At 46.0% G+C, this 25,573-nt stretch overlaps 1 protein-coding gene across 1 annotated transcript; it reads right to left on the reverse strand.

Annotated features, from left to right (window-relative positions):
• Positions 1-19,310: 19,310 nt before the first annotated feature.
• On the reverse strand, positions 19,311-23,759 carry DUSP6 (dual specificity phosphatase 6). The gene is made up of 3 exons (XM_065934181.1): positions 22,888-23,759; positions 21,877-22,314; positions 19,311-20,827 (listed from the first exon to the last, which is right to left on the reverse strand). The coding sequence occupies exons 1-3, from the start codon at positions 23,285-23,287 to the stop codon at positions 20,520-20,522; spliced, it is 1,146 nt and encodes a 381-aa protein (XP_065790253.1). The 5' UTR covers positions 23,288-23,759; the 3' UTR covers positions 19,311-20,519.
• Positions 23,760-25,573: the final 1,814 nt, after the last annotated feature.

Here is a 25,573-nt window from a genome sequence, read left to right on the forward strand (position 1 = left end):
CACACATGCACACAGTCACACACTCTCACACACGCGTGCACACACACACACACTCACACGTGCATGTACACTCACACACACACTCTCACACACACACACGCACGCGCACACACACTCACACAGACACTCACACACGCGCACATACACTCACACATGTGCACACACACTCACACACTCTCACACACACGTGCACACACACTCACACACACACGCACACACACACATGTGCACGCACACTCACTCACACTCTCACACACACATGTGCACACACACTCACACACACTCACAGACACACTCACACACACACGCACGCGCACACACACTCACACACACACACACACACGCACACACACTCACACACGCGCACACACACTCACACATGTGCACGCACACTCACTCACACTCACACACACATGTGCACACACACTCACACACACTCACAGACACACTCACACACACACGCACACACACTCACACATGTGCACGCACACTCACTCACACTCTCACACACACATGTGCACACACACTCACACACACTCACAGACACACACACACACGCACGCGCACACACACTCACACACACACTCACACACACACGCACACACACTCACACATGTGCACGCACACTCACTCACACTCTCACACACACATGTGCACACACACACACACACACACACATACACTCACGTACTCCCCAGGCCACAGTCAAGAGCACACACTGTGCCAGTGCCCAGCCCTGGGCAACTGACCCTGACGCGGCCCCGCAGGGCAGTTGTTTGTCTGAATGGAACCTCTTATTAAAAATTAATTCCTGTCAAACCCGATTACATATGAACATAGCCTCATTGTGATGGTGACTGCGATTTCTGGAAACAAACACAGGCCCTACTGTCGCCAAAAGCAAAGGGCGTCTTAGGACAATCCTGAGTCTTGATCTGTGGATACAGAGACACAGCCAGCAGACGCCCCGAGGCTCTCACAGGCATTGTCCCCCCGGGACAGCCGCTGTCCCTGCCCTCGTCCCCCCCAGCAGATTCCCCGGGGCCCACACAGGCCTTGTCCCCCGGGACAGCCGCTGTCCCGCCCTCCTCCCCCCAGCGGACTCCCCGAGGCCCACACAGGCCTTGTCCCCCGGGGACAGCCGCTGTCCCACCCTCCTCCCCCCAGTGGACTCCCCGGGGCCCACACAGGCCTTGTCCCCCAGGACAGCCGCTGTCCCGCCCTCCTCCCCCCAGCAGACTCCCCGAGGCTCTCACACAGGCCTTGTCCCCCAAGGACAGCCGCTGTCCCACCCTCTTCCCCCCAGCGGACTCCCTGAGGCCCACACAGGCCTTGTTCCCCGAGGACAGCCACTGTCCCACCCTCTTCCCCCCAGCGGACTCCCTGAGGCCCACACAGGCCTTGTTCCCCGAGGACAGCCGCTGTCCCACCCTCTTCCCCCCAGCGGACTCCCCGGGGCCCGCACAGGCCTTGTCCCCCGGGGACAGTTGCTGTCCCACCCTCTCCCCCCCACCGGACTCCCTGAGGCTCTCATGGGCATTGTTCCCCGCGGACAGCCGCTGTCCCACCCTCTTCCCCCCAGCGGACTCCCCGGGGCCCGCACAGGCCTTGTCCCCCGGGGACAGTTGCTGTCCCACCCTCTCCCCCCCACCGGACTCCCTGAGGCTCTCATGGGCATTGTTCCCCGGGGACAGCCACTGTCCCGCCCTCTTCCCCCCAGCGGACTCCCCGAGGCTCACACAGGCCTTGTCCCCCGAGGACAGCCGCTGTCCCACCCTCTTCCCCCCAGAGGACTCCCCGAGGCGTGTGTGTCAGATGACAAAACTGGTCCTTAAGGCGGCTACCTCACCACCACCACCTAATCCAGATTCTGTGCTTCTGATAGTGGGCTTACCCTCGGAGAGCTTAGGGTCCCTCCTCTGTAAATACAAATTAAAGGTGATAACTGCACTACCCACTAGGGTTGTTGTGGGGGATTAAATGAGAGAATATATGTAAAGCACCTGGAATACAGAGGGCTGGCCCTCAATAAATTACCCAACCCATCTCCACCCTACTCTCTGCATTCCTGTGCTGAGATACTGTCTGCTGCAATATTTCTCCTATTTAGGGAACAAAACTGGGGGGCTCTTGTTTTTCCTGAGAAAAGTACAGAGTACAGAGATCTGAGGTAAAAATACCCTCGACCAGATTTACACTTTCTCTTTTGCATTAATTGCTTCTTCCACTTCCATCTCATAAAATCAAGGAGAAACCAAAGTTGGAGGTAGAAAATTCATTGCATCCTCCTCTTCTCCCTACTTTTCGTATCTTTAATATTGTTACCATCAGAAAGTTTGATCTGGCATTGCATGATCTTCTGACTGTGGTGGAAAGAACCCCAGCTTCTAAAATAGGTGCCACCCTACTGACTGGGACAGGGTAAAAAGGGCAACATTGTCTGATGAGATAATGGCGCAAGTCTAAGGCAGAGGGCAAGAAGGCAATATGAATCAGATATAAAATGTGTGAGGTCATTGACCCAGTCATTCCACTTCCAGGAATTTATCCAAAGGAAATAATTAAGACAGAATAAACCAATGATTTTCATTATAGTACTGCTGATCATAGTGAAAAATTGTAAACAAGCTAATGTTCCTCAATAACAGGTCAATCATATAAACTATTGCACATTTGTATCATTGAATACAATGTCATAAAAAAGTCTCTTTTAAGGAAACAAAGCTATACTTAGGGAAGGTGAAAGAAGTTCTTAGTAAATTATTGAAGTTGGAAAAGCTGGTTGTGGAAAAATATGTGACGATAATCCTGTTTATATAAAAATGCAAAAATCCCTTATGCATACTTTTAACACCCAAAGTATGTTTTGTCAAACTTTTGACTGGTTTATAATTTTTCACTGTAGTTATACTAAAAAACAAGGGCTAATCTAGGACGAGAATTCAGAGGATTGCTAGCTGAGATCCAAAGTAATAAGAAAAACACCATTTGGCTTTTAACCCCCTGTGAGAAAAAAACAAAACAAGCAAACCAGCCAAACAAAACAAGGAAAACTGTAAATCAATCAGTCACCATTAATCCCTAAGAGCCTGCCTACTGGGGAGGGGGATGTGGGCTATTACCCTTAAAGATTAGAAAAACAAGAAAGGTAGTGGGTAGGATTGCCAAATGAGTAAAGTTCGGAGGAGCAATTAAAGCAAAACAAAAAGCAGATCCCACCGACGTGTAAATTTGAGCCCTGGAGAGGCCTTAAACAAAGTGGGTGGAACTCTTCAGTCATCAGAAAGTCACAAAAAGACAGAAGAAACAGCTCAGGCCCCTCAAGTCCCAGTCCCAAGAGAAACTAAAGTTGGGTCACTTTTTTTACTTCATTTAAAACATGAATGAATCAACTTGTAGGGAAGATATGAGGAGAAGTGTGGTTTAAGGAAAGAGATTTTGAGGTGGTTTTTTTTTTTTTTTAATGTTTTGAACCCTATTCCTTAATCTGAACTGATCAGCATTTTATTAGGATTTTGTTATTTTATTTTAGGTGGGCTTCCCGTTGGGTACACCTGTGATTTATTTTGGTGGGAAGAACAAACTTCTTGACAGATGCCTAAATAAATGGATTTTCTCTTTTTCTTTTCTAAAGTGAGCCTTGTCTTTAGAAGCCAGGTCTTATGTTTTGTTTGGTTGGCTTGGTTGTTTTGGTTTTGGTTTGGTTTGGTTTTTTTTTAATCTCACATGGGATTTAAAAAAGCCAATTTTTTTGTCTTTCAGTATCTTACAACTTCGGGTCTCAACTAGTAATCCTTTGCCTTCTCTTCCTGCATTAGCTTTTTTTTTGGTTTAATTATAGGCTTCACTGCATCAGACAATCAAACTTTAGATCAGTCCCATCCTGAGGCTGAAAAAATCATCTTGAAAAATTTGACTCGATATAAGAATCCTGCTACTGGGACCCCAAACTAGGGACAACCTAGAGGTGTGGGGTGGGGAGGGAGGGAGGAGGGGGGTTCAGGATGGGGGGACGGGACACATGTATACCTGAGGCCAATTAATGTTGATGTACGGCAAAAATCACCACAATATTATTAAGTAATTATCCTCCAATTAAATAAATTCATTTAAAAAAAAAAGAATCCTGCTACTAAATTAACATCACTAAGGCCCATCATCAGAAAAGGAAATATAAAGAAAGAAGAGATATTTTTAAAAAGAAAGAAGAAGGAAAAAATTTTTTAAACTGTTTGACTCAGCTGGCTCTGGCTCAAGCATCCAGCCTTCCAATCTGTTCTCAAAGTGGGGAGGAAAAAGCCTTTGGTTAGAATAACCAGCAGCAAAACCTTGTGATGTTGAAATGCAACCACACAAAATGCAAAGTGTATTTAGGACAAAGGAAGCAAGCTGCACACGCAGAAAATCTTGTGGTGGCGCAAGGAATTATACAGATTTAATAAACTACAAAGAATACGTTTAACAAATTTTACCGCAAGCTTTCAAAAGCCTCTCACACAAGGGACTTCCCTGGTAGTCCAGTGGTTAAGACTCTGTGCTTCCATTGCAAGGGCTGAAGGTTCAATCCCTGCTTGGAGAACAAATACCCTACATGATTCAGGAACTGGTCAAAAAATTTTTTAAAAAAATTGAAAACAAAAGCCTCTCACAGGTCTCAGCAGTCTCCATTGTAAACACATCACCCAGACAGTAGCATCTTTTTCTATAGATTTGAGTTACTGCTCTGAAATTATGTAATCTCCCATCTGGAGCAGTTTCCAGAAGCCTTTCCCAAACGATACAGAAACAGAATGCAACCTCTTCTTTCTTCCCCTCCTCAAATGCCATGCAGGGCTGCACGTTAGAGTCCATCAACCAGGAAATGTTTAGTAAACAGAATTTGTAGTCCATTTATTCTGAGTTTACTTTAAGAAGCCACTTATCTCTTTCAGAAGGACTTCCCTTGCCAATCACCTTTTGGAAAAGACCTTACAGAGAGACACTCCCTGAGGACGTGCAGAATCTAAGGTCAACAGCGTGTGTGATAGAAATAAACAACTCAACTTTCTGCATCTTAAGGTCTTCCCTTTTCCTTCCAGTGACAGTCATTCTTTTCAGAGAAACTGATGCTGAAAGCTCAGCCTCCGTGCACCGGGAGCCGAATTGAATCTTAGAGACAGAGTTTTGGAAGAAGTAGAAAAAAATAGCTTTATTGCTTTGCCAGGCAAAAGGGGACACAGTGGGCTCTTGCTCTTGAACACTGTGTCCAAACCCAGGAGGATTTGATGAGGACTTTGACAGCAGCAGTTCAAAGGGTGGGATTACAGATTAAGATAAAATTAGGGTCTGGGCAGGGCCTCCAGTCCTCTAATCTAGTCTCAGGTCATCTTCTTGATAAGTCTCTCTGGTTCCTTTAATGTAGCCTCAAGTGGTCTTTGATATGAGGAATGTTGCCGTCTTAACAAGCTTAAAGATATGTGTATCCCTTGAGGTGGAACCAGGACCCTGCCCCAAGGTTGCACTATGATTTCCTGGCTACCCTTCCCTTGGGTTTGTATCCCTTCCTTTCCTGAATTAGCAAGTGTTCAAATCTGCCCTTTGGAACTCAGCGAAAGTCATGGAGGCTGGGGTCAAGAAAAGGCAGGACAGAAAACTTCTGTGCCCAGAAGCCTCACAGGCTCTTTCCTGCTCAGTTTCACAACTGAACCACATCCGCAGGTGTACACACGAGGAAACTACATGAGCTCCTAGCTTGCAAGCTCATGCGCCTACACACATCAAAGTGTCTCCTCTGCTACATTCTTAGAAACATGACCATAATTTCTTCTCCAGTGAAAGGTTATGCTACAAACACCTAAAATCAATACTAATTTTGAGGTAGGGAGGCCCTGCAAGGTTATATTATTCAAAACCTCATTTTGCAAAAATGATGAAGTTGAAGGCCAAGAATGTCAAATTCGTTCGAAAAAAAATATATTTTCTAAGAATTTTGCCACGAGATTATAGTTTCTCCATCTCTGATCATGCACAGTGGAAAGATCAAAGGTTCTGAGGTCACATCAACCTGGCTGGGTTCAAATCCCAGTTCCACCCTTTATGGGCTTGGTTGTTGCTGTTCAGTCACTTAGTTGTGTCCAATTCTTTGTGACCCCATGGACTGCAGCATGCCGGGCTTCTCTGTCCTTCATTATCTCCCGGAGCTTGCTCAAGTCCATTGAGTCAGTGGTGCCATCCAACAGTCTCATCCTATGTCGTCTCCTCTTCCTGCTCTCAATCGTGCCCAGCACAGGGGCTGCCTTGGTGGTCACAGGTAAGTCAATCTCTCTAAGCCTCTGTTTGCCCATCTGCAAAATGGACTTGATGAGAATTGAAGGGATCCAGAATATACCACTTTAAGAGTCTGTTTCCTAAACTCCCTTTACCTGCCTAGAAGCTGAGCTTCCTGAAAGAATTCAACTGTCATAAATGCCCTGCCCGGAGTTTAACCACCCAGTGAAAACTGATGTCTTCCGCTGGAGAGAAGTCAGCACTAGGAAGTCACCTTAATAGACTCGGTCACAAAACTACCACATCTCCCATTTATTCTCCTAAGGGCCCATTTTTCTTTCTTAAAAGTCTGTGTTTTCCCATAAGTGCCCTTCTCTCCCTCCTCTTCCACTATTAAGATGGTAAAAAAAAAAAAAAGTCCTAAATTTTAACCACTTTCTTGAGTCACATTTTTCTGTGAACTACTGCAAACGTAAGTGAATAAAAGTTTGTCTTTGCTCTTGCCAATCTGGCTTTTGTCCACTTAGTTCACAAGCCTCCAATCATTAAACCTATGAAATTAGAGGAAGATTTATTTCCTCCTCAACAGTGCTAACATGTATTAGTTAATTAAAATAAGCAAGACACTATCGTGTGTTAATTAGTTGGTTTCCCACCACATCTCTATAGTATTTTTACTTTCCAGGGAAGAAAACAGAGACATAGAGAAGTTAATCAATTTTCTTAAAGTCAGACAGCTGGTAAGTGATGGAGTCAGGATTGGAGCCCAGCAATCTAATTTGAGAGCCCTTGTACTTAACAACTGTGCATGCATCCTAAGTCCCTTCAGTCCTGTCCAACTTTTTGTGACCTTATAGACTGTAGCCCGCCAGGCTCCTCTTTCCAGGGGATTCTCCAGGCAAGAATACTGGAGTGGGTTGCCATGCCCTCCTCCAAGGGATCTTCCTGATGGAACCTCTGTCTCATGCAGCTCCGGCGTTACAGACAGATTCTTTACTGCTGAGCTATCAGGGAATTTGGTTCTTAACCACTCCATGAGAATAAGATCTGCCTCACAAAGAAGTTACCAAAGATTAGAGGAGATAGTCTGCAAATAGCACACAATCTGGCACAAAGGAAAGGCTGAAAAAATGCAGATTCTGGTTTTACTATCAGAAAATGGTCTGTCGATATGCTGTTGCTGAAACTAGAGCTTTTCCTGTCTCCCATCAAGGAATTAGGAAAGAACAAGGAATCTAACCTGAAAGTAATATAACTGATTTGTGTTTGAATTAGCTGTAGTTTCTAGCTTGACTGATGTGTGGAGGGTGTTGGAGTTCCTAAAAAAAGACAAGGAAAAGGCAGTCAGAGGAGAGGAATGTGTCAGGATCACTCAGCACCATTCAATGGACTTCAACATTCAGGTGATTGAAAAGGTGTAGGTTTGGTCTGGTTTGGTTTGGCTTGGCTAGGTTTTGTTTCGCTTGTCTTACCACGAAGTTGGGATATTTGTCTTGACCCTAGTATGACCTGGATAAAATAAGCCACAAGCTTCCTTGGGTCTGATTTGCTGCTGGTCAGCAGTCTTGCAGCGACGGATTCAGCTCTCCTGATGTCCCGATCCCCGAGCTGGGAAGGAAGTGGACCGGTGAGACAGGCAATATCCACATTGCTGTGGAGGACAAAACAGATGTTAACAACCTGGGCTTCGGGGTCAGACCGATCTGTGAGGAAATACCAGCAAATGACTCGATTTAAACTCTCTGATTTCCGTTTTCTCATTGGGAAGATGGGAATTTTAAACCTCTATAAGACCTACCTCAAAGGATAGTTGGACCAGCCTCACGGTAATAGCTCAGTATGTATGTCCATGCTCAGCTGTGTCTGACTCTTTGTCCACCAGGCTCTTCTGTCCATGGAATTTTCCAGGCAAGAATACTGGAGTGGGTAGCCATTTTCCACTCCAGGTGATCTTCCCAACTCAGGGGTTGAACCCCATCTCCCGAACCTCCTGCATTGGCAGGGGGGTTCTTTTCTCACTGAACCACCTGGGAAAGCCAATGCTGGGAAGCTCAATGTGTATTCTCTGGTAAATTTTTAAATTGATTTTAAATTGTGATTCAGCAGCAATTTCAGGAAGTTTTTCATGAGGCTTCCCTTCCCCAAACAGAAAAAACAAAAACAAAAACAAAAACATTCCCCTCTTCCTCTCAATTACTGTAGTACTGCCTCTGGATCTCTTTGATGGAAATAGGTGACATCCGTTTCTATATTCCAGCCAAAGTGCTAAGCACTTCATGTACATTTTCTCACTTGCTACAACACCACCACAAAATAAACAATATTATTATCTCCACTTTTTAACAGAAGAGAAGAGGAAAAATTTAATGAGGTGAAGGAACTGGTCTAAGGTTTTACATGCAGCTAGTAAGGAAGCTAAGATTTGAACCTGCAGGAGTTTAAATCCAGGATCTGTGTTCTTAACGTGAGGCTATTTGTCACTCTGTACCCACAAGGACTTACATTCCTTATTAGCTTCATTTCAAGGCTAAAAGGTCAAGATTTGTATCCAATTTATCTTTTTATAGCCCCCAAAATATTCTTTGAACAAACACTTTGTCTATTATTAAATGAACTCCCCAGAGGCTTACAATCATAATTCAATTTTACTAAGTGATTTACATCAATTTTCTCATTCAATCTTCACAAGTCCATCAGCTAAGTGTTGGTATTATTCCCATTGTTCAGGTGAGGACACCCAAGGCTCAGAGAGACTAAATAACTTGTTCAAGTTCACAGGGAAAGTAAGTGACAGATCTGGGGTCTCATCTGGGAAGACAGAATCCATTGATGGAGCTTGTAATCTTCATTTGGCAGTTCCAAAATGTCCTTCCGAGAAGGATTTGGGAGTAGAAATTTCACTGGAATTGAAGTTGGACCGAGAGCAAGAATTTTTTGAAATTATATATATTTTATGAGGCTATATTTTCATAAAAGACTCACTACTTTTAATCAGATTCTATTATTACCTGTGAATTGCTGATGGATATTATCAGGGCACATTAAAGGGATAATCACTCTTCTGTTTGAGGATATATTAAAAATTCTGTGTTTTATGAAGCTGTATGTGGGCAAGTTATCATTTACCAAAAGCAATGTAGACATCAATAAAGGGAAATCTCAAATTTATAAATGATGCCAAGACTATCTGGCAATTGAAATACCAAGCCGACAAGAATAAACACAAGGAAGATCTCACAGAGATGTGTGAGTGGGCAGAGAACACGGATGCTCAGTGGAGGGAGCCACAGGTAGTGCCCGCAGGAAAAGGCAAGCCACCTTATTCTCAGGAGACCAAGGCCTCCGAGTGCAGACGTGATCCAGGAAAAGGATGATGGCATCATCGCAGCCCATTCCCCGAAGAAGGAGGTCCAAAGTATTGTGGCAGTCACAAAAGCAAGCATCATCAGGAAGGATGTTAAAAACAAAATAGAAAGCACAGTCTCATAAGTGCTTGTACACACACACACACGCACACACACATACACACAGAGACGCCAGAATTCATTTGCTACAGAAATACTGGATCAAGTTCCTGCCTTTAAACCTCAAAAATGTCACAACAAACCTGGACGTATCCAAAGGGCACTTAAAATTTTTAGAATTTTTAAAGGAATCAGAGAACTTTAAACTGGAAAACACAAAATACAAGAGTTGGTGGTTCAGAGTCCATAAAATCACAGAAGTTTCTTTTTTTCTTCTTTAAGATCAGAGGGTTCTGATAAAGTGAGCATAGTCCAATGAGAACAGCAGACCTATAAGTCTTGGTGAAATTAAAACAAAGTATTTCTAAGATGATTTATATTTCAAATGCTATTGTATAGGGCAAATAATAAACTAGAAAAAAATCATAGTTCTAAGACAGTCTATTTTCAGGGGCACCTAAAAGCTTACCGTGCAGTTAGAACTAAACAATTAATATATGCCCCATCTTTTGATGCTCATATTATGAAAGATACCTAGCAATCTCCCTTTCACACTGTTCTTTGAATATCCTGAGACAGGAGATACTAGATTAAATTAACTACTGGCTTAATATGTATGACATATTAGTAATTCCCAAACTCGTCAATCAAAGAATTACTTGTGGACATTTTATTAAAAAACAGATTCCCAGGCCTCATATCCAGCAATTCTAACTGAGTAGGTCTAGAGCTTAGCAACCTTAAGAGAAAATCCTTTCCACGGAAAAATCCAGAGAGTAATAGGATTGATTGAATTTGAATCATGTTTTATCCCTGAATCAATCACTGAGATGGGAAAATGCAGCACTCTTGCCCTGGCCTGGGTCATGGACCTGCCCCCTAGAGTGGGGGGGGGGGGGGGTAGGGTTTTCTCCAGGAATGAAGTGGGTAAGTAATATTCAGTCTCCCCTTTTTTCCCAGTAACAGAACCTCAATTACATATTAGGGGACGCATATGCCCAACTAAAGTCTGTATTCTGCAGTCTTTCTAGTTACGGCCATGTGGATAACTCTGGGTGCTGAGGGCACAGATGACAAGTGTGGTACAGGATTTCCTGGAAGGCTCTTTGAGGGAACAGACTCTGCGAGGGCTGTCATCTTTTTCCTTCTCTCCATCCTCCTTCCTACTGACTGGAATGTGAATGTGATGGCCAGCATGAGCCTCTGTTTTGTGACTGTGGGAATCAAAGCTAGAAGAAACCTGATTCTTAAATGAGCCTGTGAAGCGGTCCGACGAGGCCAGGATTTTCAACCTCCTGACTTTTACAGAAGAGAATCAATCCTCATGAGTTTTGTCAATTTTTAGTTTTTGTTCTCTATTAGAGGCCTCTGAAGCTAATTCTCTGTCATATACACTAGGATTCTGTAATCAGATGTGTGATATTGTGATTTATAGTAAGAAATATATATATTGGTCTCTGTCCCCAGTTCCTGACACAGGGCTCTTGAAACCCTGTAATTTCCTGGGGGATAAGACAGTCTTTTGTTTTAATAAGAGGACTCTGCGTGGGCTCTTGGATGAGGACTGGATATCAGAAAGAATAAGTCATGATTAGATTGGAATTTTCAGCCCTGCCTCCCATTATCTTGAGAAAGGAAAAGGACTGGAAATGAAGTTAATGATTGATCATGCCTACTTGACAAAACATCCATAAAAATTCCAATAGTATGGAATTTCAAGAGCTTCCTGTCTAGTGAATGAAAAGGACCGAAGACCACAGAGACATAACTTTTGCTGAAGACCCTTGCCCTATGTATCTCTTCCCTGGTGCACAATGGCGTCCTTTATCATATCCTTTAAGAAACCAGTGATGGGCTTCCCTGGTAGCTCAGTGGTAAAGAATCTGCTTGCCAAGCCGGGAGACACAGGTTCAATCCCTGGTCTCGGAAGATCCCACATGCCACAGAGAAGCTAGGCCTATGTGCCACAGCTATTGAGCCTGTGCTCTAGAATCCTCAAACCTCAGTGATTAAGCCCACGTGCCACAAATACTGAAGCTGTGTGCCCTGGAGCCCATGTTTCCCAGCAGGAGAGGCCACTGCAATGAGAAGCCTGTGCACTGAAACTAGAGTAGCCCCCCACTCTCCCCAACTAGAGAAAAGCCCACCCAGCAGTGAAAACCCAGCACAGCCAAAAAATAAGTAAATAAATAAGTAAAATTATATATTTAAAAAGAAATTATATATTTTTAAAAAAACATAAATAAGCATTACCTTGGGTTCTGTGAGCAGCTCTAGCAAGCTCACGGAGCCTGGGAAGAAGGTCATGGGACCCTCTGATTGGTGGCCATGTATTGGGCTGAAGTGGTAGGTAGTTGTGACCTTCTACTTGCCTATTAGCATCTGAAGTGGGATAGGAACCATCTTGGGGGCAGCTGGCGGCAGGGGGGCGGGGTTCAGCCCTGAAGCTGCAGAATCTGCCACTATCTTTAAATAGACAGTGTTAGAATGGGGTTTAATTGTAGGACATACAGCTGGTGTCACAGAATATTGCTTGGTGTGGGGAAATTCCTCTGCACGTCTGATGATCAGAAAAGTGTATGAGTAGTAAAGGAAACACAAGAACCCACCGCACAGGAGGAGAGAGCTGGAGTTTTTCCCGTTCAAGATGTTCCTGGGAAGGGAGACGAGGCCCACCAAGATGCACTATTTTTTCTACTCTCTGCAAACTCTTTTTAAATTTCACCCCCCACATACCTGGGCATCCTGATTTTTGCTGTTTTACAACTTGAAAAATACTATTCCCATGCCTTACAAAGAATTTGTCTTTCACTACTTCCAAGTCTAGGCATAATTCATCACCTATAACCGTAGCATCTTTTTCATGTCTGTGAAAAAACATAGCACTCTTCAAAACTTGGTACAAGATTTAGTACACCCCAAAATGCTTCTACACCAGCCCCAGGTAATCCAAAGTAGCTATTCTTTCAACTCAATCTTTCTGACTCTGTTTCCATGTTTGTTACAATAGATTCAGCGGTTTTCAAACGTTTTTACCCGCAAGTCCCGTGATTCCCTAAGGCCTCCATATAATGTTATGCAGGTTGGCCACTGCCGTTTTTGTCGTTGTCTTTCTGATTAACACCTTGCAGAGTGATACAATATATAACCTGCCACCAAAGGTGCTTACGCCCTTCCCTGAGAGGCACCAGAGGGACAAAGTCTGAAAATCACTGCGCTGGTATTTTCAATGCGTGTAATCAATAAGGGACTAGTGTTCGGGACGTCAAAGCTTTCCTTGTGCTGTGCTTAGTCATTCAGTCATGTCCGACCCTGTGAGACCCCACGGACCGCAGCCCATCAGGCTCTTCTGTCCATGGAGCTTCTCCAGGGAAGAATACTGGAGTGGGTTGCCATGCCCTCCTCTAGGGGATCTTCCCAACCCAGGGATTGAACCGAGATCTCCCACACTGCAGGCGGATTCTTTACTGACCGAGCCACCGGGGAAGCCCTTAAATCAATACAAAAAATAGAGGTTATGCAATCAAACACTTGGCAAAAGCAAGAGGCTTAAACAGGAACTTTTCAAAATAAAATATATATCCTTTGGCCAATCAACACTGAACAAAGGCTCGACCTTATGGGGAATCAGAATACTGAAAATGAAAATCATAATAAATAACCATTTCACATCTTCTGGATGAATGACAACTAAAACAAGTCTGACAGTATCAAGTGTTGACAAAAATGTGGAACTACAAAAACTCAAATACTGTTGATGGTATTGTAAACTGGCACAACCACTTTGAAAAGAATTTGCCATTATTGGGGATCTACACAGCCTTTTCCTACTCCATTCCTTTCCTACCCCCAGAGAAACGTGTTCACATGGGTATCAGGGTTGATGCACAGAAGTATTCTTAGCAGTACTGTTCATAATAGTTAAAACTGGAAAAAATCCAACTGTCTATGTAAGAGGGTCTGCTACAATGGAATACTATGAAATAACAATAGAATACTATTTTGCATGAAAATAATGAACTATCACTATATCCAATAACTTGGTTGAATCTATCACAAATATAACATTTTCTCTGGCCCAAATGAAAGCATTAGCATTCTTTTGCAAACTGTTTCATATTTTATTTCATGAGTCAAACTTTGTTATTGTCTCAGGGGTATTACTACATTGGGAACATTAGAGATAGAAGAAAGAAGGGTTCGATTAAAAGAATAGTTGCAGCATTGTTGACAGCTATATTCTTTTCAAGATAGGATCATGAGACTAATTTGGGGGCTCATTATTACTTCTTAGAGTCCCAAATTCAAGCAGTTTCCACATAAGATGTGGCAGTCTCTGTTTTTCAAAAATGGTTGTAGCCTTATGTTCCATTCCATGTACTTTTCCAGAATCTTGCCCATCCTTCATCTCCTCGCCTCAAATCTTGTAGACCACTGTGTGACTACCTTTGTGAGCCTACTTCCTAAAAGTCAACACAGTTTCCACCTGACTCTCTCACTTGGGGTTTCACCCATGGAACTCAGACATCATACTGGGAGGAAATTTAGACCATATGAAAAAGAATCAAAGCCCCTGGCACCAGCCATTGGCTGAGCTCCCCACACCGACTTGCCAGCCATGTGAAGGCACCATCCTGGAAATGGAGCTTCTGGGTTGCAGTCAAACTACCCCAAATAATACGGCACTGAGCAGAGGCCAGACTTTCCTGCTGAGATCTCTTCTAATGCAGACCTATGAACAAAATTAATGATTGTTGTTTAAGCTACTAAGTTTGGGACTCATTTGTTACATAGCAATAATAGCCAGAACATAAGAGAAAGGGATATTCCTGCTACAATTGTCGTTGGAGTTATGTGCTGCCAAAGAACCTCTTCTGTATCCTCCCCTCTTTCTTCCTTATCCTGTTAGCATTTTGCAATAGGAAGTAAACTAGACTTAGTGGAAAATTCTTAATGTAATAAATACTTAGTGAGTCTCCAAATGCAGGAAAAGCAGAATTCTAGCTTAGAAGAAGCACCTTGTTTTTTTTCTTTCTTTTTTTTTTTTTTTTTTTTTTGGCTTAGTGCTTTTGAGGATGTCATTATCAAGTCGTGTATATTTTTTCTTTTTCCCTTTGTGTGCCTGAGAGTTCATTTCTGGAGGTATGGTAGGCCAAAACTTCTCATTATTAAAAGCCTGCAAACAGTTTCTAAAGGTATTTTCTATGACAAAACAGGGAAGTGGGTGAGCCAAACTGCAAACATGTGGGCTAATAATCCTTTCCCATATAAAAAATAAAACATCAAATCTAAGGGCTTCCCTGGTGGTTCAGAGAGTAAAGAAACTGCCTGCAATGCAGAAGACCTGGGTTCAACCCCTGGGTTGGGAAGATCCCCTGAAGGGAATGCTTACCTATTCAGTATTCTTGTCTAGAGAATTCCATGGACAGAGGAGCCTAATGGGCTACCGTCCATGAGGTTTAAAAAAAAAATGTTATTTTGACTGTTGCCTCAGATAAGGACATACAAGTACTTGCCCAATAGCTTCTTTGGACTTCCGCTTTGACTTGGGGCACCAGCAGCAAAATTGAGAGGTTACACTTTGAAACATGACTTTGTCTTCATCAGCCTTTGAGGGCCTGTTATGTCTTTGGCTACTTTTTATTTTAACCTTGTTTCATCCAAGCAGTGCAACACAGATCAAGGCCTGGATAAATATTTGTGAATTGTTTGAACTTTGTTTTGTGCCCTTAAATACTCTTAGGAAATCAATTATGGACTTTAAAGAAGTTTAGAGATTCCATCACCAAAGCCAGACTAATTCAGGGACAAGTGCAATAGGAACACGCAAGGAGTGTGTGTATTTGAAAGTCTGGAGAATCTTTGTGTGAGGAACGACATATAAATTTACACCCCAAATAATCCTTTTGAAGCAGTTTGAAGCCTGAAGATTGAGGTTTTAGATGACTTTTCAAGAATATTTAGTTACAGCCAGCTTTCACGTGACCTGCCCTTGTATTCTGCTTCTCCATTTACTTCTAATGTGCCTGTCTTATTCTGCAGCTCCCCATGCTTCCCTCTCTCTCTCTCCCTCTCCTCCTCCTTCCCCTCCCTCCCCATCACCAGGCAAGTTTTCTTCCAACTGGATCACAGGGAGGAAGTGACTCTCTCTGGGGCCAGTTCACTTGTGTAATCCTGAAAGGGGAGTATGGGCAAGGGTCAGGGCCAGCTGGCCTGTTGCTAGCTGCTCTAGAGATCCTTGGAAAAATCAGGTTTGTAATTCTGGGCTCATGGTCCCAGGACAGAGCAACTTCTTCTGTAGAGGGAGGGTGGCATCTTCTAGGCAGCCTGACATCTCTCCGATGACACATCAGCTAGGGTCCTCTGACTCTGTTGATTTGGGTTTGATTTCGCAGGTCACTTAACCCCTGCTTCCTCCACTTCCTCGGCTGTGAAATGGGGTCACCACTTCCTAGTCAGCATCACAGGACTTTACAAAGAGGAGAAAATTCTGATGACAAGCAGTTTTACAACAGGAAGAACTAAAGCTTCAAAGCTCAGTTCTACCAATTCCCACGAGGGGACCGTAGGCTCTGCTGGCCTCTCTCTGCCTCAGTTTCCTCATTGAAAATAGGATAATAATAGGACTCATCTCAAAGCTGCTTTGAGGATTAGATGAGATAATATTATACATCAAATACAGTATCTAATACCCTCAGTAAATGTTATTTGTTTCCCCTGATCTGCAGCTCATTTTACCATTTAGTATGTGTACCAGAACACTGGAATGATAAGAGAATCCTAGAATGAAAGAGAAAAACTCTCTCACTTTACAGACAAGAAAAAAAGAGAGAGCGAAAGAAGCAGTGAGATTGGGTGACTTGCCCAGGCCTTCTGATTCATTAGTGAGAGTGAGAGTTTAGGGCTTCTAATTGTTGGGTCAAGCAAGCCTCCGTTTTCACTCCTTTGAAGGTTGTGCTGGTATTTCTATCCCCAGATAACCCTTTCTCAGTCTGATATTAACCCTAAGACCGATTTTGACCATTAAGCAATACATCTTCTAAGTCTCCAGCAGTCCCATGAAACCTGCAGAAAACCTCCAAGAAAGCCACCGCCTCCCCCAGCTCCCTGCAGAAGGCCAGGAAAGGTAGCTGGCTCAGAGGGACCTGAGGAAGCCACTAATGGGGACAGCAGGTGAGGGGGCAGGCCGGGGAGCTGCAGCTGCTGGCAGAGGTTGCCCCGGTAACCGTGCAGGGCTCCATTCAGGAAGTGAGCCCATCTCCAAGATGCAAAATGATCGCCTTCACGGGGGCTCCTGCATGCACAAAGGCACCAAAGGAACGAGGGCCGGCCTGGAGAAAGGAAGGCGCAGGGTGAGGTGGGGGCCCACGCTGTCATTTACAACCTTCCACCTTCCAGAGGAGAAAAAGAAAGAGAATAGCTCTTTGAATCCTCTGGCCTGGGTGAACCGTAAAAAATCCCCATTTAACATGAGGCCCTTTGTGGCAACGGAGGGAAGCTGGCCCCCACTCTGCTCACCAGCCTTATGAAACAATATACCAGGAGAAGGGGGTGAAATCCCTAACATTGCAACTTTATGGGGACCCTAAACTCTCCTTGCTCCCTCTCTTTTATTTGCACTGATGACAAAGACCATTTGCTACCAATTTATTGGAAACTTTTTTTTTTTTCACAGCTTGAGCTGCTTAAAGGCAGGGAGCCCCCTCTCCCCCAAATCGATGTCAGACACTTGCTGAATGGGCCGGGCTCAATTATGCTCCCACCGCAAGCTCAGCTCACACTGTGACCCTGCATGGCTTCCTGCTATTCATATGTGTTACTTCCCCTTTGTGGTAATGGCTTGTGGCACTCGGCCAGAAAACATTATTAATTTCAGAAGTGGAGTGACAAACAGCAAACCCACAGTGAGCGGAGAGGAAGTGCCGGGGAGGCCAGCTGTCGGCTTGAGCAGAGCCGAAGGGACTCAGTGTTTGCAAGTGCTAGAAGGAAAGGAGACGATAATCCACAAAGAGGAAATGCACTAAAATTATCCGCCGCCCGTATTAAAGAGAGAAGAAAGAGAAAAGAGAAAAGAAATCAGAGAAAAGAGAAGGGAGGAGAAGCGCACACAGCTACTCGAGCTGCAGCTGGACAGGAAATTGCTACGGCTGCTGGCAAATCCCTACTTTGAAGAGGCAGTTTAGGGAATGCCAGGAGCGGAAACCGTTCAGAACTGGATTAACACGAGCCAAGTTGAACTGCAACCCACTTCTCCTTTCGGAGCTCCGGCTGACTCAGGGCACCCAAATGGGAGGGACTGACTTGGTATTTTTCTGCCCTCTTTCTGCCTTTTGTACATGCTTAGCTGCTAAAAGTCACATGGGACAGCTTGATACAATTGCCAGAGAATCAGGGTTATTTGCCTCCTAGCTGATAATCCAACTGACATCCCCCATGTACCGTGTGCGTGAAAAGCTCGCTTTTCTCTCCACTGCAGACAAAGGGACTAAGCTTCTTCAAAAGGGCTGGAAGTGTATGTTCTAGTTCTTTTTGATTTCATACACTTGTCTTTTATTTTTGTTTTGTGTACTTGGACACTAGGGACAAGGAGAGGGATGTCCTGAGGGAAGTGACAGAATATGAAGCCTTTACCTTGAAAATTAATGGTTCAAAATAACCTCAACATTAAAAAAAAAAAAAACTTTATCAACAGGGGTTTCTGACCCACATTCTAAATTAGTTAAGCACAAGCGCATTAGAACAGGAGTGGTGATGCTTCAAGTGCTAATGTGATATTGTGGCCACATCCAGACTCTCAGCTTAGCTTAGCTGTGTTCTGTCACATACACCAAAGGGGAGACTCTACCACCCCTGATTCATTTACTATTCCAATACTAGAATTTGCAGGCACAAGTTCCAGTTACAAGCCAGAGAATTAATTATCTCTACTTTCTTCCTGGTATGTGTATTACTGAGCAGAAGACCCTGACAGGGAAAATCAAGAGGTTAATGCTCTGTCATCTTGTTATTCTGAAGCCTTCTCTTTACGACTGTTCATGAATATCTAAATATTGTAATTTCAGAAAGCTATGCTCTTATGACACCATTTTCCTTCAAGAGCATCACAGTTTTCTTAAATAAGCCAGCCTTACTATATTTTGTCCATAGGAATGATATGAACTTCCCTGGCGGCTCAGATGGTAAAGACTCTGCCTGCAACGCAAGAGACCCTGGTTCAATCCCTGGGCTGGGAAGATCCTCTGGGGAAGAGAATGGCTGCCCACTCCAGTACTCTCACCTGGAGAATTCCATGGACAGCAGAGCAGGGACAGCAGAGTCCATGGGATCAGAGTCGGACACGACTGAGCGAATTTCACACTCACACTCATAGGAAATGATATAGTCAATCCCTTCCATTACATCACTTTTATTTGAAGCAAAAGGCTAATTTCATAAACTGCACCTGAAAACTTCTTGGAAATAGTTTGAGGTGAGAACTTTGCCCCAATATTCCTACATGTTATTTTATACAAGCCAGTAGCAATCCCCAACTGAAAAATCCTAGAATTTACCACTTCACATCTAAAGTACAATTAAGGAGAGATTTTGAAAAAATACACATTTGATAGCCAAAATAGTCATTTATTAATAATTTAAGGTTTTACATTCTTATAATAAAATTTCAGCTCAGAACTTTACACCATGAACATATGGAGCTGCTTGTCTCCTTCCTTCACAATCATATGCATGTCGCCTATTGAATGAGTACCCATGCTCACTTTCACATACACACACACACACGCTTCCAGTTTCACACAAATTGTTTTTAAAAAGGAAAGAAACCAACCCAAAGTATTGCATTTGAGGTGACACTCCCTGAAGAATTTTGTACAGAGGTAAGATACTGCTTAGCACAGCTGAAGTTTCAACAACAAAAAAAGTGAGCCCATGATTTTGGTGTCTTTCCAAGATATCCACTCTGAGACAATACAAACCAAAATATTTACAAAGATAAGGCAGAATCAAACTACATTAAGGAGAAAAAAAGTCACAAGGAAGATACATGAAAGAGACTGAAGACTGCACCATAACAAGGTCTCCATGATTAGTTAAGTGTCCATGAAAATGTCATTCAGAATTGGTAACGTTGAGCATGCTGCAAATATATCCTTTGGATTCAAAAAGAGCAAAAGTTTCCATTGTTTTTAAGTGGCAAACTGCTCTTTCTCCCTTTGGATGATTTCTTTTCAACCCATCAAAGGAAAAACACAGTTCAAACAAACAGTCAAGTGATTTAAGATCAAATATTTACAATAATCAAATGGAATATGAGATTCATTTGATTGATTTTTTTTTTTTTTTTTTTTTGCAAACTGACACTACAAATACAGAGCTGAAACCTCTCTTTGGCTCCTTTATATGCAAAGTTGAATCGGTCTTCACTGAAGACAATATAGAATCAGTTCCAGATGCAAAAGAAACAGTCACACAAGGCCCGAAAGAACACATGCTCCTACCCTACCGTTTGGTCCTACCCTATGTACCTGGAAGTCCTCGAATTCCAGTCCCTGCAGGGGTAGGCTGTACACACGGGTGTGGAGCGAACCTACGGCCTAGGTCTATACAGCAGGTCCTGTTCTTCCAACAGGAAGGGAGCAAATCTCTCCCTTGGGAATAACCAATTCCATACGTGGTAACCTTGTCGAATACAGACAGCTGGTGTCCTGCTGACACCTGGGGCCACATACAAAGAAAGCAGCCTGGCTGATGCTGCTAAGAGAAACTGCTAAGGATCGACTGGACACATTCCAGTGGGGGGGGCGGGGGCCTTCACGTGGATTGCAGAGAGTCCACCTGGTACACATTCTGGTTGGAGGGGGTGGTGAAATAGAGCTGCTGTGTGGGCACGCGGTTGTCACAGGGGCTACTCAGTCCCAGCGTCCTCTCGAAGTCCAGCAGCTGGCCCATGAAGTTGAAGTTGGGGGAGATGTTGGATTTCTTCATCTTCACAATGTCATAAGCATCGTTCATCGACAGATTGAGCTTCTGCATAAGGTAAGCCACAGTCACAGTGACCGAGCGACTGATGCCAGCTAAGCAATGCACCAGGACACCACAGTTTTTGCCCCGGGCTTCATCTGTAAACAGAAAAAGAAAAGGGAAAAATATATCAGTAGACCGAAAACCCCCCTTTGTGAATAATCAGTCTAAAACCTGAGTAATAATAATACTAAAGATTAAAAAATAATTGTGTGTGGCAACTGAGCCCTGCAGGCAGCAGAAAATGTATCACTGGGCTAAAACATGTACACTGGGCACAATTACATATTTCAGATATTTTCTGAAAAGGGAGCTTTTGTATTAAGTTTCTGCCAACACAAAACCCCTTAATGTGTGCATTCTTTGCCTCAGCATGTGAATACCAGAAACCCTGCAATATGGTCGTGAATGCCTTTTATACAGACAAGCAGACTGCAAGGGTCTATTAAATTATTCTCCAACTGTTGTGCAGCTAACAATGGAGGTATTCAGGCATTTTAAAAAAGAGAGAGGGAAGTCACAGGGGACAGCCCATTAGGAGGAACAGGATGTCGACATGGCCTGAAAATGAGTTCCTTTGTAATAGGAAATGCATTACAATGCCTGGAGATTCGCTTCTCCAGGCTTTCAGCCCACAGTTCTTCCTGCTGGGCTCAGGTTACCCTCACTGTCTCACTGTGCACCGGTATCACAGTAACATTCAGTTGGATTACAGCATCTCGCATTCACAGAGCCTTCCAACAACTAACCTGGTATCCTAAAACAACTCCCAGGTCGGTCTTTTAAAATTATAAAGCCATGCTAGGATTCCTATCTACCAAGAGTACTTCTACCTGGTCCTCCTCCAGTCCAAAGATGGTGGGAAAACTCAGCGGTCTACGTACAAATGGCCACTCTTTCAAATGACTGGAGTCAGAGTCAAACAATAGACAAAATTTGCAATACACCTGTGGTCCGCAGCCTGGTCAAAAGACACTTTTTTTTTTTAAAGCAAGAAGCTATACCAGAATCAAGAACCGTCCTGAAACATTTGATACCTGCAGTGCCACAAATTAGCAAGCAGCCAGAAAGATGAATAGCTTAAACTCTAAGAGTGGTGAAAAATTTTGCGTTTGAAGTCTGAGCGAGAATTGTTCATTAGTCTCACCTATGAAAGAAATGGCCTCAGGGAAAAACTGGGACAGGTTTTGGCTCCAGTGATCCGAGATGGGGATCTGCTTGTATTTGAACTCTCCTGCATTCTCAAAGAGATTCGGCAAGTTGGGGGTGACGTTCAAGATGTACTTGATGCCAAACTCCTCCAACACGTCCAGGTTGGTGGAGTCCTTGGCACAGCCCAAATAGAGGAAGGGCAAGATCTCCACGGGGAAAGAAGGCTGACTGTTGGACAGTGGGCTGCCATCCGAGTCCGTTGCACTATTGGGGTCTCGGTCAAGGTCAGACTCAATGTCCGAGGAGGAGTCGGAGCTGATCCGCAGGCCCCCGAGCCCCAGCACGGGCAAGGGTGGCGAGCTGCTGCTACACGAGCCGTCTAGATTGGTCTCGCAGTGCAGGGCGAACTCGGCTTGGAACTTACTGAAACCACCTGCCAGGAGGAGAAAAACAATCATGTAACCCGAGATCCCGTAGTAGTTTTCACAGCTTTGAGAGCCGCAGCCGCACGTAGAAACACACCACAGAACTCTACCAACCCCCCTACACGCGAAACCAAATATAAGAGAAAGACACTTAAATGTGCACCCTTGGGAACAGAACAAACGGCCCGCCTCCCCGGGGAACCCTCATTCTTTTGAATCCGGAAATGCACAAAATGGCAACTTTTCCGAATATCTTGCAGGGCTAGGAGGTGCCAACCTGCACCACAACCGTCCTGCAAAATCTCAATCAAAAATCGAACGACAGAAAGTAGGCAAAGAGGGAGGACATTTCGGGCAGAAAGCAGAGGTGGTGAGAAAGAAATGGCCCATGAGTGCGGCCGGAAGCGGGCCGGTTCCGCGCGGGCCAAGTTCGTGGGTGCGGGACTCGCGAGGCCCGCAGGGCAGGCAGACAACCCCCGGGCGCAGCAGTGGGCTCAGAATGGCCGGCCGGGCGCCTTGCCTGCAGCCGGCAGCCCGGTGTCCTCCGCCTGGCCCCCCGCGCGGAGCCCCCCGGCTCGTACCTTCCAGGTAGAACGCCCGGCAGCCCTCGTCCTTGAGCTTCTTGAGCAGCAGCCCGAGCACCGACTCTCCGCCCGTATTCTCGTTCCAGTCGCTGCTGCTCTCATCGTAGAGCACCACGGTGTCCGTGCCGCAGCGCCGCGTGAAGCGGTCCCGGTCCTCGCCGCGCGTGAACAGCGCGCGCACCGGCAGGTTGCCCTTCTGCAGGCGCCGCAGCATGATCCCCGGGATGGCCACGTTGATGGCCGACTCGATGTGGGACGACTCGTAGAGCTCCTGCGGCCGGCAGTCCATCAGCAGCAGCCTCTCGTTTCCCAGCTCCAGCTGCTCGTTGAGCCACGCCACCGTCTTGCTGATCGCCATTTCCGACGCGAAGGGCACGGGTCTGAGCGTATCTATCATGGGGGTCGAGCTGCCGGAGAGGGTGGGGTGCCTATCAGACGCCCCTCGGGGCAGGCAGAGGCCGAGCGCGCCGCGGGAAGCCGCCGCTCTCGGAGCGGGGTTGGAGTCCACCTCGCCCTTCCCAAGCCGGGATAGCGGTTGGGGCAGGCGAGACCGAAGTGAAGCCAGCGGTTCCCTCTGCACCCGGCTGCAGCCGCTCGTTCTCGGTGTCAATGAATCTCTCTGAATGAAGCTGCCCAGACAGTTTTGTTCCTCCAGGGTGAATGAAATCCAATTAATTCGGACTCCGTGCTACCGAGAAGGGAGGAAAGAAAAGTCCAGCGGCTCCTAATCCCTCCCTCCAAGATTGCACCTCAAATCCACCCGGCCGTCTTTCTCCTAGGATTATTCAAACCTCGATTGCTCACTCTCCCTAGGACGCGGCGCTCGCACACCCCCTGCGCGAGGCAGCTCCTCAATGGATACAAACAGCGAGCGTCTCAATGGATACATTCTCCGGGCCAGCCAATGAGCGCTCTGCGGAAGGGGCTGTTGCCGTGGGGACGGGCCGGCTGGAACAGGTTGTGTTGATGAATTGTTAATGAGTTTGTCATTCACAAAAACGGAAAGGAATTTCCGCTCCGGATAAGCCCCAGTGCAAACAAGCTGCAACAGCGGACTCCGCGGGAGGAAGGAGAAAGAAGAGGAGGCGGCGGCGGAGGAGGAGCAGGGCACAGAAACCGGGGCACTTCAGTTGTCTCATGTTTCCTTCTGTTGAGAGTTCGCACTTCACGTCGAAACTTTTGCGCACAAATGGTGCAATTAGCGGGCACAAAAGCCCTTGTTCGCGACGCCTGTGAGCGCAAGCTAGCTTTAGGGAAACTTGTGCTGACTTTTTCCCTTTTCTTCCCTTTAAACTCATTTGCACTGGAGTTCACGATCGCTCCCTCCCTCCCCCCGCCCCTTAGGCAGTGTGTGTGGCATTTGTTTGCCAGTTTTAAAAGCCCAGCTCTGTTTCCCCTGATGTTCTTTTAGCCGAGGCTCTGTTGGGGCTGGTAAACTGCCTGGGCTTTAGTGACCGATGAGGTGTTAAATGCTAATCCAACATCTTTTGAAACAAACCAGGATTTTGTTGAAACATTTTTAAGCAAGCAAATGCTTGGAAGTTCAGATAATAGGAAGCAAGCCTCTTTAAAAAAAAAAAAAAAAAAGACAAAACGGCGTTTTAATTAATTTTTTAAAAACCAGTGGAGACTGCAGAACAAAGTCGTTGGGCAGTCTGATCCTTTTATTCCTCGGGGGGGGGGGGGCATTACAAGCCATTGTTCCGGGGATCCAAGCACCCCCTCCCCGGTCCCCGCCGTCACCCACTGCGCGCTGGGGGTAGCGCTCGTTAATCATTTCTGAGCAGCGAGCTCAGCTTCCAGACACAGGAGCCTCCCTGGAGGGGCTTCCTGGACGAGGTGCACGCGGAGCCGGGCAGGCTGTCCCCACCATCCGCAAAGCGTGGGGAAGTCCTCCCGCAAGGCCTGCAGGCTGCAGGGGCTCAAGGTGGGTTCGGCGATTGGCTTACTGTAGACCGAGGCATGTGAGAACGGAGCCACCCCGACAACCCGCGCCTGGTCAGCCCCTTCCTTCCCGGGGCAGCAACCCCCTCCCTTGCAAGTCGCCGGGCACTAGCGGAACACTGCCCCCTCCTGCGCGTTGCGCTCCTCGTGAGCACCCGCCGCCTCCGCAGCCCAGTTCAGCTGGCGCCGAGCGCCTAGGGACCCCGAGGACCGGTGGGGGGCCGAGTGCAGAACTTTGGGCTCCAGTTCTGCCTGGGGCGGGTGTGGGGCGAGGACTGCCTGCCCCTGCTCCAGAGGCGACCTGGGAATTTTGGGGAACGTCTCTGCCGCGCTGCATAGCCAGCAGGTAATTGGGGAGGCGCTGGCCAGAGCAGCGAGCCGCGCTCGGCCGGCGTACCACGGGGTGGGGCAGGCTGCCGGATAGAGGCGTGGCGGGTGGGGGCCGCGGCGGTGGCGGCGGCGGGGAGGAACATTCCCAGCGCGCACAACCATATTGTTATGTGAAAGTACCCGAGCCTGCTGCTCCCGAGCGGAAAACCACCTGTGTGCGGCCGGCGCGGCGCGCAGGGGGTGGGGGCGGGAGGGTTGCGGCCGGAAGGCGCGGGCCCCAATCCGGCCGCCCCTCCCTAACCCCGGGCGGAAAGAGGCCGCGCATTGTCCCGTCGCCGCCGCCGCCGGGGAGGCGGAAGCGGAGGCAGCGGCTCGGCTGGGAGCGGCTTTTCCGAGCGCCCACCGCGGA

The sequence above is a fragment of the Muntiacus reevesi genome, chromosome 4, assembly GCF_963930625.1.
Source record: "Muntiacus reevesi chromosome 4, mMunRee1.1, whole genome shotgun sequence".
NCBI classification, from domain to species: domain Eukaryota; kingdom Metazoa; phylum Chordata; class Mammalia; order Artiodactyla; family Cervidae; genus Muntiacus; species Muntiacus reevesi.